The 13,482-nt window shown below is 52.8% G+C and overlaps 1 protein-coding gene across 2 annotated transcripts in view; it reads right to left on the bottom strand.

The window, feature by feature from the left end:
• Positions 1–13,482, bottom strand: part of Myh9 (myosin heavy chain 9) — a 93,528-nt gene that overhangs the window by 45,071 nt on the left and 34,975 nt on the right. For both annotated transcript variants that reach the window (XM_004650270.3, XM_045153102.1), the window contains exons 2-3: positions 13,043–13,394; positions 8,117–8,273 (exon numbers count right to left, since the gene is read on the bottom strand). In XM_004650270.3, coding sequence (XP_004650327.1) covers positions 8,117–8,273; positions 13,043–13,375 — 490 coding nt within the window. In that variant the 5' untranslated portion in view covers positions 13,376–13,394. The remainder of the gene's footprint in view (positions 1–8,116; positions 8,274–13,042; positions 13,395–13,482) is intronic.

Consider the following 13,482-nt stretch of genomic DNA (forward strand, 5'->3'; position numbering starts at 1 on the left):
GCGTCTAGAGCTGGCGGACCAGCTGCAGCTCTGCAGGAGTCTGAGCTGGGACCTGAGGGAGGACAAAGGGCTACAGTGCTGGGCCGGGATTGTATGGAGCTCTGCTGTCTGTCAGTTGTTTGTTTGTTTGGGGGGGAGGGCTCAAGTTTTCAACTACTCCCAAAGAGCCAGTTCCAAGAAGGCCCTTTGCTTTTTGTTGTTGTTTTTGTTTACAAGGTGGAGTTTCACTCTAACTCAGGCAGACCTGGAATTCACTATGTAGTCTCAGGGTGGCCTCGAACTCACAGCGATTCCTCCTGCCTCTGCCTCCCGAGTGCTGGGATTAAAGGCGTGCAATACCACGCCCGGCTGTTTTTTGTTTTGTTTTGAATTTTAATTTTTTTTTTTTATTTTTCAAGGTAGGGTCTCATTCTAGCCCAGGCTAACTTGGTATGTTTTTTGTTTTTGTTTTTTTTTTTTGATTTTTCGAGGTAGGGTCTCACTGTAGCCCAGGCTGACCTGGAATTCACTATGGAGTCTCAGGGTGGCCTCGAACTCATGGTGATCCTCCTACCTCTGCCTCCCGAGTGCTGGGATTAAAGGCGTGCGCCACCACGCCCGGCTAGCCCAGGCTAACTTGGAACTCACTCTTCTAGTCCTAAGACTGACCTCGAACTCACAGAGATTCTCCAACCTGTCCTCCTGAGTGCTGGGATTAAAGGCATGTCTGGTTTAGGGTTTCCCACATGGCAAAGGGGGGTTCTGCTGGGCTGAACTGAAAACAAAAGTGTAGAGCCGAGTCACCGGCAAGGACTAACGGCGCTAGGGATGCAGGCTCCAGGGCACAGCACCAGCCCAACACCTCCAGTTCAATCCCCAGCACAAAATAAAGAAGAGAGGAGAGGAGGAAAAGAACCCACCCACCACGACTTCTAGAAAGGTGTGGGGCCAATGGCTTGGCCACATTATAACCTGGCAGCTCCCCTAAGAGGCAGGCTTTCCTCCTTAGTAGAAGACAGAACAGTATTTGGTTCTAAGCCAGGGTGCCAGGATGTAGCTAGGGGCCTGCCATGTCTCAGTGCCTCTACCGGGCCCCGGCAGTATAAGACAGACTCTGGAGCAAAGTGACACTTGCCACGTTAGCCAAGGCTTCACTGCTGCAGGACTAGATGTGACAAGTTGAAGGTGCCCGTGACCACCAAGGACCTGAATTCTCACAGGTGTCTATGGAGACTGAAAGCGCACCTAGAGGGAGAACCTACTCTCGGCTTGAATGGTGGGAAGGTTCCATGGGCACCATGTCAGTCTCCTACTTCCCCTTCCCCAGGTTCCTGCCACAGGCCAGGCACTTCCCTCCAGCCTCTCCCAAACTCTTTGGCCTCCACCTTTCAGCTGTGTTCCGCCAGAGGCGGACAGAAAACAAAGGCTCCACCATGGCGCACGGACAGGTCCCAGCCAAGGTAGAGCCTAGCTGAGCCAGGCAGCAATGACAAAGCCAGAGTCCTACTCCACCCAGCCTGAGGTTCATGGTCTTTCCCACAGCACCCCTAAAACTCAGGGTGGGGGGCCCAACAGGCCCCGTTAGTTGAGGCCTGCAAGTGCTGTGTGGTTTTCTAATCCCCACCCCTACCCAAGCACCTCAAAGCTCAGCAGGGCACTCGGCCTCTTTGTGGCATCCTCACTGTTGTCAAGAAGTTGGTGCACTTGGTACCTCAAGGTACCAGACAGCCACGTGCTCTGAGAGCAGGGTCTGTGCACACACTGCAGTGCTCAACACCTGGGAGACACTCAGTCACCTAGCCCAGGGCAGCGGCCACGTAGGCCACACAGGCACAGAGCAGGCCCTCCTCAGAGCAGTCTCCCAGGGCTCGCTCTAGACCGCCAAGCAGACAGCAAGGCCTTTGTGTGTAAAGGCTGGCCGAGCTCAGGCCGCCGGGCGGGCACATTCCTCCTCAAGGGCAGTCATCGCATCTGTGGCTTCTGCCGCTCCAGTTCCACGGCGGCCGCTCACGGCTGCTCGCACGTCCCTGAAGCGCTTCCCTGACCTTCTCCTCAGCAGCAGCTTGAAGCAGATGGCTCCACTGGCAGGGCGGAGGTGGGAAGCGGGTAGGGGGACCTCTCCCAGCCATCCCCACCTAATAGCTGGGCTGGGGAGAATTTCTTCCACCACCAGCCAGAGCAGGTAAGAGGTGGCGGCAGCCATGGGAAGCAGGCAAGCCCACTTCCCAGGGGTCAGTGAACACTCCTGAACGCCCGCCTTCCTTCATCTGTGAGCCGCAGGGACCATACTCAGATGGGAAGGTGACACACAAAGTCCACTGTCACTGTTTACCCAGCAAGGTCAGTCAGCCACCAAGGGGAATGTGGTCACCTGCTGGGTACCGGAGCAACTGCAGTGACCAACCGCCTGTGGGGAAGCTTCTGCATTGGGGCAGGGGAAGGGTGAGGCGGAGAGTTCGGAGCAAAGGGTTGAGCCCCCCCCTCAGGAGGTTCAGGCCCATAACGAAAGGCAACTCTGCTGTAGCCTCCTCCAGAAATGCCGGGAGCCCATTAACATACCAGAGTCACTATGAGTGAACCAGACTTGGCATAAAGCTAATGAACACAGAAGATGCCCTTTCTACCTGCAGGGGCAGATAACTGGACTCAAGCAAAATTCTCCCTCTAGCCAGATGGACACAGTCATCCTTAAAAGGAAAGGTCTAGCCTCAGGAAAGGCCAGAAGTGCACTCCCCTTTTACATACCACAAGATGCCGCTGTCTGGACCTCACCAGCAGGCAGTCCCCTATGCCTCACCCCAAGATGTTAGTATACACCCAGCAAGGGCAGCGATACAAGTTCAGACTCTCACTCTTGGCCTCACAAACCCAGAACCCGAAGGATGATCCCATGGCAGTAGAAGAACCAAATGGAGAGCCAGAGTTCAGGGGGTGTGCTGGCCACGCCAGCACAGCTTTCATTAAGCCCATGGCTGGGGAATAAAACAACACACGGAGATGCTCAGGCATGTTTGGATTGCACCACAACCACCTCTTGACACGGACCTGCCAAGTTTTCTGCAGGGCCGACCCTCCTGAGCCTTGCCCTACCGCCTGGGCCTCAGCAGCCGGCTCCCATCAACAGTGCCCGCCGCGGCGGCTGTGGCACCAGGGCAGCAGCAGCATGTCCAGGTCTGTGGCCACAGCCCCAAGTCTGTCTGCAAACAGGTCTCATCCCTCCACTTGAACTGCCAGGGCCTTCAGCAGCAGGATAATGGGCTAAGCTTCTTCGCAATTTAAATCTTATTTATTTGCAGAAGGAGGGAGGTGGAAGGAGGAAGGGAGAGAGAGGGAGAGGTTTCGGCACGCCAGAATAAACCCCAGACACGTGCACCACTGTGTGCATGTGGCTTTACGTGGGTACTGGGGAATGAAACCCTGGCTGGAAGGCTCTGCGAGCAAGTACCTTGAACCTCTAATCCATCTCTCCAGCCCAAATACTTTCTTTATGTGCAAGGAGGGGGAGGTGGGCACACCAGGGCCTCCAGCCACTTCAAGAATCTTTAACCACTGAGCTATCTCTCCAGCCCCACCCCACCCCCCGCCCCATTATAGCATTCTATCACCTGAGTACATGGCACTTCTGAGTGCACGGTCTGTCTGCATGGTCTATACACTGCCATGCCCACCCTGTGCCCGACAGACAGCGCTGATCCACACCAGCATTCTCTGACATTCAGTCTCAACTCTTTGACAAGACATCTAAGCAGCCACTACTCATTGATTAGAACTGACAGTCAAGAGTAAAATCAGTCTGTGAAGCTTTTTTTTTTTTTTTTTTTGGTCCACCAGAGAACAAGCTAGCTAATGGCAATGTCCGGGGACACTTTTTGTTGTCAAAAGTACAGAGAATAAAAGAGACCAGGTTTATGAAAGCCTGGCTTAGCCCTACAAATAGGTAAAGCGGAATATAATTTCTCATCCAAACCAGGATGCCGTGGTAATCAAAGAGGGTGGGGGCCTGTTAATAATATCAGTAGGACAACAGGCAGACACCAGAGCTGTGCCCAGCACTGAAGGGGTGAAATACAGAGGAAGGTCCCTGGGAGGGGCCAGAGAGCTTGCCTCATCAAAGTTCCCAGACAAAGCCACCAACTAACTACCCTATTTGGCAGAATAAATGTTCATATGTCATAAGCCACAATCAGTTCAGGAAGGAAATCTTTGTCTAGTTCTTGAACAAAAAGCAAAAGAGGAACCATCTGGCTGTGCCTTTTAAGATCTAAGTAACACAGCAAACTTGCCCCCCCCCCCCGCCCCAAGCCAGGGGACAGCATGAGCTAAGACTTCACCCCAAAACAAACTTCACAAGCCAGCAGACACAGGTTCCACATATGACACTGAACTTAGGGCAAGGACCAAAGCCACTTCTAGCTAGTGAAGCAGGTCTTCACAACATGGGCAGCTTCCGTCACTTACTTCCTCCCGACCCAAGAACAGCGCCCAGTGGCTCTGTGGGTCCCCTGTGAGCAGGCAGGCCTTCCACAGCTCAGACAAGTTCACACTGGGTCTGCACGGGCCCTGAAGAGCTCCAAGCCCAACACAAAGCTGAAGGCGGGGAGGGAGCCTTTCAGACTGACGGTGAGAGAAAATCCATGGACTCTGTATCTGCACAGGCCACTCAACAGACAGCATACGGGGGACCGGGGAGTTCAGTGGGCAGAGTGCTTGCCTCACACGCAGGATGACTTGAGTGAGGTCAACCCTCGTACCTACAGGAAAACGCGGGTCATGGTAGTGTGCACCTGGAAGCCTTGTGCTGGGGAGGGCATAAACAGAGAACCCTTGGGGCTTACTGACGTGTCAGTCCAGCTTGATTGGAGGACTCAAGGACTCCAGGCCTATGAGACCGTGTCTCAAAGGAAGGGGCAGCATTCCTAGATGACACTGAACATTGTCCTCTAGCCTCCAGATGCACATGCAAACACACTCACACGCACAGATTTAAAGGGAGCGAGGCGAGCATGCTAGTACAGGCTTATGCACACGTAGGTGCGTGTGCACACAGGACTTTAGGTCCCCATGCTAAGCCAGCTTCCCCACCAGCTCTGTACAAGACGAAAGCACCCGTCAACTGCCCTCAGTCTGGGGCAGCCTTTGTTCCTACTGAGGACATGCTGTTGTAGACAAGACCTCGCTTTCCATGGAAGCTCCATGTCCATTTTCTTTCTTCTTTTTTAAAAAACATTTTTATTTATTTTACTTATTTATTTACAAGGAGAAAGAGACAAAGAGAGAAAGAATGGGTATACCAGGGCCTCTAGCTGCTGCAAACAACTCCAGATGCATGTGCCACTTTGTGAATCTGGCTTTACATGGGAACTGGAGAATCAAACTTAGGTCCGTGGTTTTCACAGGTAAGCACCTTAACCACTGAGCGATCTCTCCAACCCCCCTTTTCTGATGCATTCTCTCCTAATTACTTCTAATTATGGGAGTTTGGGAAACCCTCACTCAAAATTCTTTTATTGCATAAAAACTGGTAACAGTCTTGGGAAAAGAGTGAGTCTCACAGGCTGTGAAGAATAAGTATCTGAAAGTCCCACTCCAATGCCTCCCCTCACCACACTGTGCTGTGTAGCAGCCCGAAGGGAAAGCAAACCATTGGCTGCAGTGGCTTGAACCATGGATCCAGGGACGGGAACATGGCCTCGTCAGCAGTTTCAATCTCGGGAAGACCCCAACTGCACTCCTTTGCACCGCGCCAGCAAAGGGGGGGGGGGGAGTGACTCAGAACCTCTCGAGACACAGACTCAGACTTTTGTGGAATCTCACAGAATGTTCTCCCACCAGACTGATCTCATTAGCACTTTCAAACAGACATCCTCTAAAACCAGAGGGCTGGCTTCCACAGAAATTCTGATAGATGTGAACATCAGCGAAGACCAGGCCAAGCTGGGCCATCCTGCACAATTAAAAAGCCTGGCAGTGAGGCTGCTCCTCCACAGCACGGCCCGCACAGCTCTGTGTCTCCGTGCTGCTCTTTCAACCCTGACCCTGGACGAAGCTGCTAACCACGTTCACCCACCACTGCCCAGGCGGACGTTAAGGACTCTGAATGCTGCTGAGTATTGGTGCTGCCTTTGGGGCAGTGGAGAGCCTTTTCATGACCTATCGAGATTTGAGGACGACTCAGAAGGTATCACGGTGCTGGAAAGAAGTGACTGGAGTACTGAGTAACATCTCAATCACACCTTCCAAGGCTCAGGGTCCATTGCGGAACAGTGGATGGAAAGAATGTAAGAGCCAAAGGAAGGCTAGGACTCCTTACAACGTGCTCCCTCCAGACATGAAATGGCCTGAATATCCATGACCTCACAGTGCCTGACACTACCTACACAAGACCACCATAAGAGGAGGAAAAGATCATGACATCAAAATAAAAGAGAGACTGAGAGGGGGAGGGGATATGATGGAGAATGGAATTTCAAAGGGGAAAGTGAGGGGAGGGAGGGCATTACCACGGGATATTTTTTATAATCATGGAAGATGTTAATAAAAATTGAGGGGATGTGGGGGGGAGGGAATTACCATGGGATATATTTTATAATCATGGAAAATGTTAATAAAAATTAAAAAAAAAATAAAAAGAGGAAAAAAAAATTGAGGGGGAAAAAAAAAAGATCTGAGCTCTAGAAAGGTAGTCAGCTGGTAGAGCAGTGAGGGTGAAGAGCTATCAACATAAAGGTTACGAGCACACAGAAAAAAAGGCATAGGCAAAACTAAGGCCAGGACTCTGAGGGCAGAAACAGGAGAATAGGGTCAGAGAGTTAAATGAGAGAAAAATCTACACTGAGTTGGCGAAAGCCAGGGGCGGTGGTTCACAGCTGTAATCCCCGCATTAGGGAGGTTGAGGCAGGAAGATCACGTGTTCCAGGACAGCCTGGGCTGCAAGAGGAGTTCAGCAAGGGCTGGAATGAGTCCCTACCTCAAAAAACAGGGTGGGGGAGGGGAGCTGGGCGTGGTGGTGCACGCCTTTAATCCCAGCACTCAGGAGGCAGAGGTAGGAGGATCGGCATGAGATCAAGGCCACTCTGAGACTCCATAGCGAATCCCAGGACGGCCTGGGCTAGCGCGAGACACTACCTTGAAAGACCAAAAAAGGGGCGGGGCGCTGAGGAGAGCCTGCCAGCCCTAATTCAATTCTCTAGCACCCACATAAAGCAGGACACAAGTGACACATGCATCTGTGAGGGAGAAGGAAGTGTGATGGGCCCGAGAGTCCAGGCCTGGAGGAATGGCAATACGGGAGAAGGGAGTAGCTGGTGATGACTGGGGAAAGAGCCTTAGCCAGACAAAGAAAATCACTCCCCTGAGTGAGGCCATCATGTAGGGAAAGGCCAGGAACTGAGGATGACCCCAGAGGAGCACCCACAGGTAGAGCCCAGAGCATGAGCCAGCCAAACAGATGGGAACTGCATAAGGAAAGGCTTTCAGCCAGGAGGGGGAGTTGAGCATGAGAGAGAGTTAAGGAGAATTGAGCATACGTAAGTAATGGGGACCTGAAAAATGTTCTGACCAGGTGGCTGCTGGAGGGGAGAGGAGGGGTGTTGCCAGGAGGTGAGGAGGTTCCTCTAAAGACCCCTTACTGAGATGGACCTGAGAACACGGGCAAGCAGAGGGAGGCAGAGGCCAGGGGAGACTTCACATCTGTCTTTAAAAACAGAAAAGCGTTCTGGGGAGATGGCTCAGCAGCTAAAGGTACTTGCTTGTAAAAAGAGAACACACTTTAACGAATCACCATCTGAGGGGAGGGAAAACATGGAGAAAAGGAAATAACCGGTAGAAGTGCCTAGAAAAGATTGAAAGGTACTAATGCAGGCACTCTTCAAAAGAATGAAAAGCTGGGAAAACAATTAGTAAGTGTAGTCCTTGAAGCTTCTTCTAGAATATTCCATCATGTCTCCGGATTGCATGGTGCCATATAGGCTTCCACAAGGTACTGGCCCATCATCGGCTACTAGAACAATGGGGCAGCAGATGTGAATCAGCACCTGCAAAGAGGTCGCTGCCACCGCAGGTGAAGCTGCCACCGCAGGTGAAGCTGCCCGTGGGAAGGCCAGCCCGCATGGATGCCTTCCTGCCCCCCAGTACTCACCCTGCATCATACTCCGGTAGGCAGTGTCTGTGATGGCATAGATGTGGGGTGGCATCTCATGCCTCTTCTTGCCCTTGTACATTTCCACGATCTCTTCCGAGTAGATGGGCAGGTTCTTGTAAGGATTGATGACCACACAGAACAGGCCAGAATAGGTCTAAAGAAAGAGCAGCGAGGAGTGAGCGAGCAAGCCTGATTATCAGTAGTGTTCAAGCCTGGTGGTCAAATACCTGGTATTTCCACAGTCCCCAACTCAACCTCACATAAAAGCAGTCCCTGGTGTCCCGCCCGACGCCTCCTGCTGCGGCTGTGGGGCACCGGCAGCCCCTCGGCTCCTGCTGCCAGCTCTGCATGCCGACAAGCACACGAGGTCCATGGCAAAGCAGACAGAAGACCAGTTACAAAACTCAGACCCCAGGACAATAAGAAATGTGTCTGTCATTGTGAGAGACACACGAAGGAGAAGACTGTGGAGAAGCACAAGTCATTCCACACCGAAGGACTCAGAGAGAGTTAAGCTCAGACCCTGCTACACTGCGAAAACTCACCGTGTGGCTAAATGAACCAGATTCATGAACTAGCAGATCACTGAATGCTGGCTCCTATCCTGGAGCCTTCTATAAACATTTTTGTGTAAATCTGTCAGAAAGGTGAAGACCATGTTTCTGTCCCCTGAGAGCCTTCTACAGGGAGGGCAAATCAGGTTGACACCTGTGGAGGTTTGATTCAAGTGTCCCCCATAAACTTAGGTGCTCTGAATGCAAGGTTCCCAACTGATGGAGATTTGGGAATTAACACCTCCTGGAGGCAGTGTATTGTTGGGGTCAAGCTTATGGGTGTTATTATAGCCAGTTTCCCATGCCAATGTTTGGCACACTCTCCTATTGCTATTGTCCACCTTAAGTTGGCCAGGGGGTGATGTAAACCCTCTGCTCATGCCATCATTTTCCCCTGCCATCATGGAGCTTTCCCTCAAGCCTATAAGCCAAAATAAACTTCTTTTTCCCACAAGCTGCTCTTGGTTGGGTGACTGCTACCAGCAATATTAACCGGACTACAACACCTTTAATGTTAAAAACCTTTAATTAAAAAATAAATAAGTAAAGAAAAAAAAAATCCTACTCCAAGACTAACTTGTCCAAGTTAAAATTCAGACCCCTGGAGTCAGATATCCCAGCAAGAACAAGATATCCCAGCACTTCTCAATCTGTACAATGAGCCTGGGCCAAGGAGGCCGCCTCACTGGCTGATTAGGGTTAGTGATACCCAGCCGTAGAGAGCCACGGGCTGACGTGAGTTTATAATATACATATCTACCTGTCTTTCCCCCACGTCTTCAAGAAACACACACTGCCTTATGACCAGTTAGTTCTCCACAGCAATTTCCTGCTCCTTTTTCTCATGAGGTCCTTTCCCTCCACACACACCGGAGGACCCTCCTCCTCCTGAGAGCACCCAGGAGACAGGGGCTCAGCTGCAGCAACCCAGCGTCATCTTCCCGGGAAACTGACTCCCAGGCCAGAAGAAACTAGGGGACTCAGACCCTGTGCCCCAGCTCCACACCACCGGCAGCCCTGACTGTGAAGGGTAGATGAAGGCATGGGACCCTGCAGGGAACACTCAGGCCTCAGGATAGCCAGGGAAAAGCCACTTGGTGTCTGGGACCAGCTCTCTGCACATCTAACTCAGGAGGAGCCCTGGCCTGCATTTGCAAGAGCAGCTGAGTGCAGATGTGAGCGAGAGAGGCTGGCTGCCTCCTCCGTCTCCACACTTACTTCTTCCTGTACACTCAGCTTTTCTCTAACTCATCTCTTCACAAGGGACCAGGAAGCTCCTGAAGCAAAAACGTGTTGGCAACCTGTGGGCTTGGGTATTACCAAAGAAAACAGGAGCTCTTTCTGGTGTCCTGTGTGAACGTCAGGCGGCCTCGGGTGCAGGCACAATAGAAGGCCAGGGCATCCCAGGAGGCCCAAACAATCGAGCTCTGTTCCCGGTTTGAGAAAACCCATACTCTAGGAACTGCAGCCCGATAAAAGCCAAGGATACATGGTCATACATGGAGGGCGTGCCATGGAGCCAGATGTTTGAGACAACTGTCAGCAATAGCAAAAAGGGGTGGAGGGTCATTAGAACAAGTCTTTCTGACAGATGAGTGGGCAGATGGCCCCACAGGGGGTCTTACAGGAGCTAAGAGTTCTCTGCAGACTAATCCCACCAAGCCAGGGTACATGATCCAGATGAGCTTGTGGACCGGGGCTGGCAGCTCAGGAGGGAGGGAGGAGAATGCTGGATGCTCATGGCGGCAGAGACACTGAGCAAGTGGATTTGCTCCCACACAGCCACTCTGGGGAGCTGCTCCATTCATGGGCCACAGAGGCTCTTTGTGCCCTGCCCCCCCCCAAGGCCTCAGCACCCCCCCCCCCCAAGGAAAAGACAGAGCAGCTGCAATGCAGAATTAGCCATGCCGCCCACAATGCCAGGCAAATGCACAGCACGATGGCTCCCAGGGGCGCCACATGGAACCTTGCGTGCAAGTATGTGGACTGTGCATGGGGGGCGGCCCTGCCCAGGCAGCCACCAAGCACTCTGATCTCTCCACAGCTCTGCACCTGCTGGGGTCTCCACTACCAACGTCTAGAGATGCCACTCTGGGGAAGCTGGTCTGAGGCAGGGGGAAGAGGGGAGAGAGGCCAGGCCTGCTGCCAGCTCTGGAGAAGCGCCCACTCTGCCCACCCGCAGAACAAAGCCCACGTGCTGCTCTCAGGGCAAAGCTGTGGCAACGACCCGGAACGTGCCCTCCACGTGGGGGGGAAAGACCATTTGCGGCCAGCTGACAAGAGGCAGGTGCAGCTGGCCAACCTGCTTCATACCCAAAACATCTCCAGTGGCCCCATAAGCAGAGACACCAGAAAGAGGCCAAGCAACAGAGTGGAGGTGCCTTCCCTTCACAGCAGCAACCAGAGCCCAGGCCTGGAACAAGCAGGCACTGGCGGAGAGCTCCACGGATGAGAAAATGGGAGTTCTGCGTCACGATGACGCCTGGTCAGTAAGGGCAAGGCCAACTTTAAAGGATGGTGGATCCCCGGGCACCAGGGCAGACAGACAAGGCTGTCACTAATCCTGAACTTCACACTTGATGCTCCTAGGGACAGGGGCGTATAATCTTATTCATCCATATTCTCGTGTGACTCCCCTCCCACCATATTAGAAGGCCAGACCAACTGGACTGTGCCATAAAGAGGCCTTTTCCCAGGCTGGAGTGATGGCTCAGCGGTTGAGCGCTTGCCTGTGAAGCCTAAGGACCCCGGTTCAAGGCTCAGTTCCCCAGGACCCATGTTAGCCAGATGCACAGGGGGGCACACACATCTGGAGTTCATTTGCAGTGGCTGGAGGCCCTGGGGCACCCATTCTGTCTCTCTGTCTACCTCTCTCTCTCTCTATCGCTCTCAAATAAATAAAAAAAAAATAAACAAAAAAATTATTTAAAAAAAGAAGCTTTTCCCATGAGACAATTTGCTCATGCTTGTTGGCAGTTCCCTAACTAATCAGACTCATGCCCAAAGGTTGGGCATCAATGGCAGAAAACAAGGACTGGGATTGACTTAGCCATGGGCAAGGTGACATGGGCCTCACATGTTGTGTGGCCTACTTAGGACTCCGGGAAAGCTTAAGTGGTAAACTATTCAATACATTGCAGGGCACTGACAACCACCAGTGCGGTGCTGAATCAATGTGGAGCCATGCTGACATCACACAGAAAACTCAATGGCTGACCAAGCTCCCTGCACTGAGGCCTGGGCTCCCCTCTGTCCAACAGGAGAGCGGTGAAAGTGCCGAGACGTTTTATTCCACTCAGTTCACAACAGAGAGGAACGTGGTACTCGGCCTTGAGATCAGGTCCAAGGTGGCTACAGTAGCACATTTAAATAAAGAATTGTTTCCGGAAGAATAAAAACCGGATGATTGGCTGGGGAGATAGCCCAGAGGTTAAGGAACTTGCTTGCAAAGCTGGTCAACCCAGGTTTCAATTTCCCCAGTACCCAAAAAATCCAAATGCATAACGTGGCACATGGATCCAGAGTTCATTTTGAAGGCCTGCTGTGCCCATACACACTCTCTCTCACAAATGTGTGTGTGTGTGTGTGTGTGTGTGTGTGTGTGTGTGTGTGTCTGTGTGTAACTGGGATATTTCTTCTCTACTCCAGACAAAAAGCAAATGAAAACTTGGGTCAATGCAGGAATTTGGGGTTGATACTACAAAGGAATCCTCTGACCTCTGGACCAGAAGGGCTGCCCAAAGCTCAGTGCCTGTAAAAAGGGGCTGGGAAAATGCTCAGCTCCCGAGAAAAAAAGACATTCTAGTCTCTGGCAAGCTCTGGGCCTTTGCACAGGCAGCTCTTGAGGCTCTAACACTACCTCCCCTTTGTGGGGCCTGGCAGGGATCCAGCCCAGAAGTGCTGGCGGCTCGGCTCGGCTCTAAGCACAGTCCCCCGGAAGCCAGCTGCACCAAAGGACTCCATAAGGACCCACCATCGGCAGAGGCACCAGAAACAACGCTGAGCCAGACCGGAGGGGCAGAGGCATGACCGGGTGGTGCAGGAGGAACAGGACGAGAACCAGGAGCCAACAGCGCCATGTAATAGGGGCGCAACCATGCTGGCCTGAACCCACGTTATCTCCAAGATCTGAGGTTCAAGGCCAGTAGGTGGGGACTGTGACATGAGGTGCTTTTCCTCCCACGTGAGGCCTAAAGCAGGTCTGGGCAGGGAGAGAGAAAGTAATGCCACAGTCTAAGCGTGTCGCCAGGCACTGGTTAAAGGCCCTTCTCCCGCAGAGAGGCAGACAGGCTGGGGGGGGAGGGGGGGATTGCCTCTGCGCGCGCGCGCGCACACACACACACCCATCCCCCACACCGTCCCCACTTACGTAGATGAGGCCTGAGTAGTAGCGCTCCTTGAGGTTGTGCAGCACGGAGGCCTCGTTGAGGCAGGTGAGCTCAGCCATGTCCTCCACCTTGGAGAACTTGGGCGGGTTCATCTTCTGGATGTCGTCCTTGTTCACCTTCACCGTCTTCCCATTCTCCACCAGCTCCACGACGGCCTCCTCACCCACCTCCTGCTTGAGGCTGGCTGGCTCGAAGCCACTCTTGTCGGAAGGCACCCATACCAACTTCTTGGCAGCCCAGTCGGCCTGGGCCAGCGGGTTGTTGATGAAATTTTTGTCCACGTAGAGGTACTTGTCCGCAGCCTGCTGCGCCATGGTGACCGACGGCCGGGACCTAGGGGAGGAACAGGCGCAGAGAGTCAGCTCAACCACCCGGGCTGCGCAAACCGCTCAACTCTTCCCTCGGCAACTCCCGCACTCCA

The sequence above is a fragment of the Jaculus jaculus genome, chromosome 6 (assembly GCF_020740685.1).
Source record: "Jaculus jaculus isolate mJacJac1 chromosome 6, mJacJac1.mat.Y.cur, whole genome shotgun sequence".
NCBI classification, from domain to species: Eukaryota; Metazoa; Chordata; class Mammalia; order Rodentia; family Dipodidae; genus Jaculus; species Jaculus jaculus.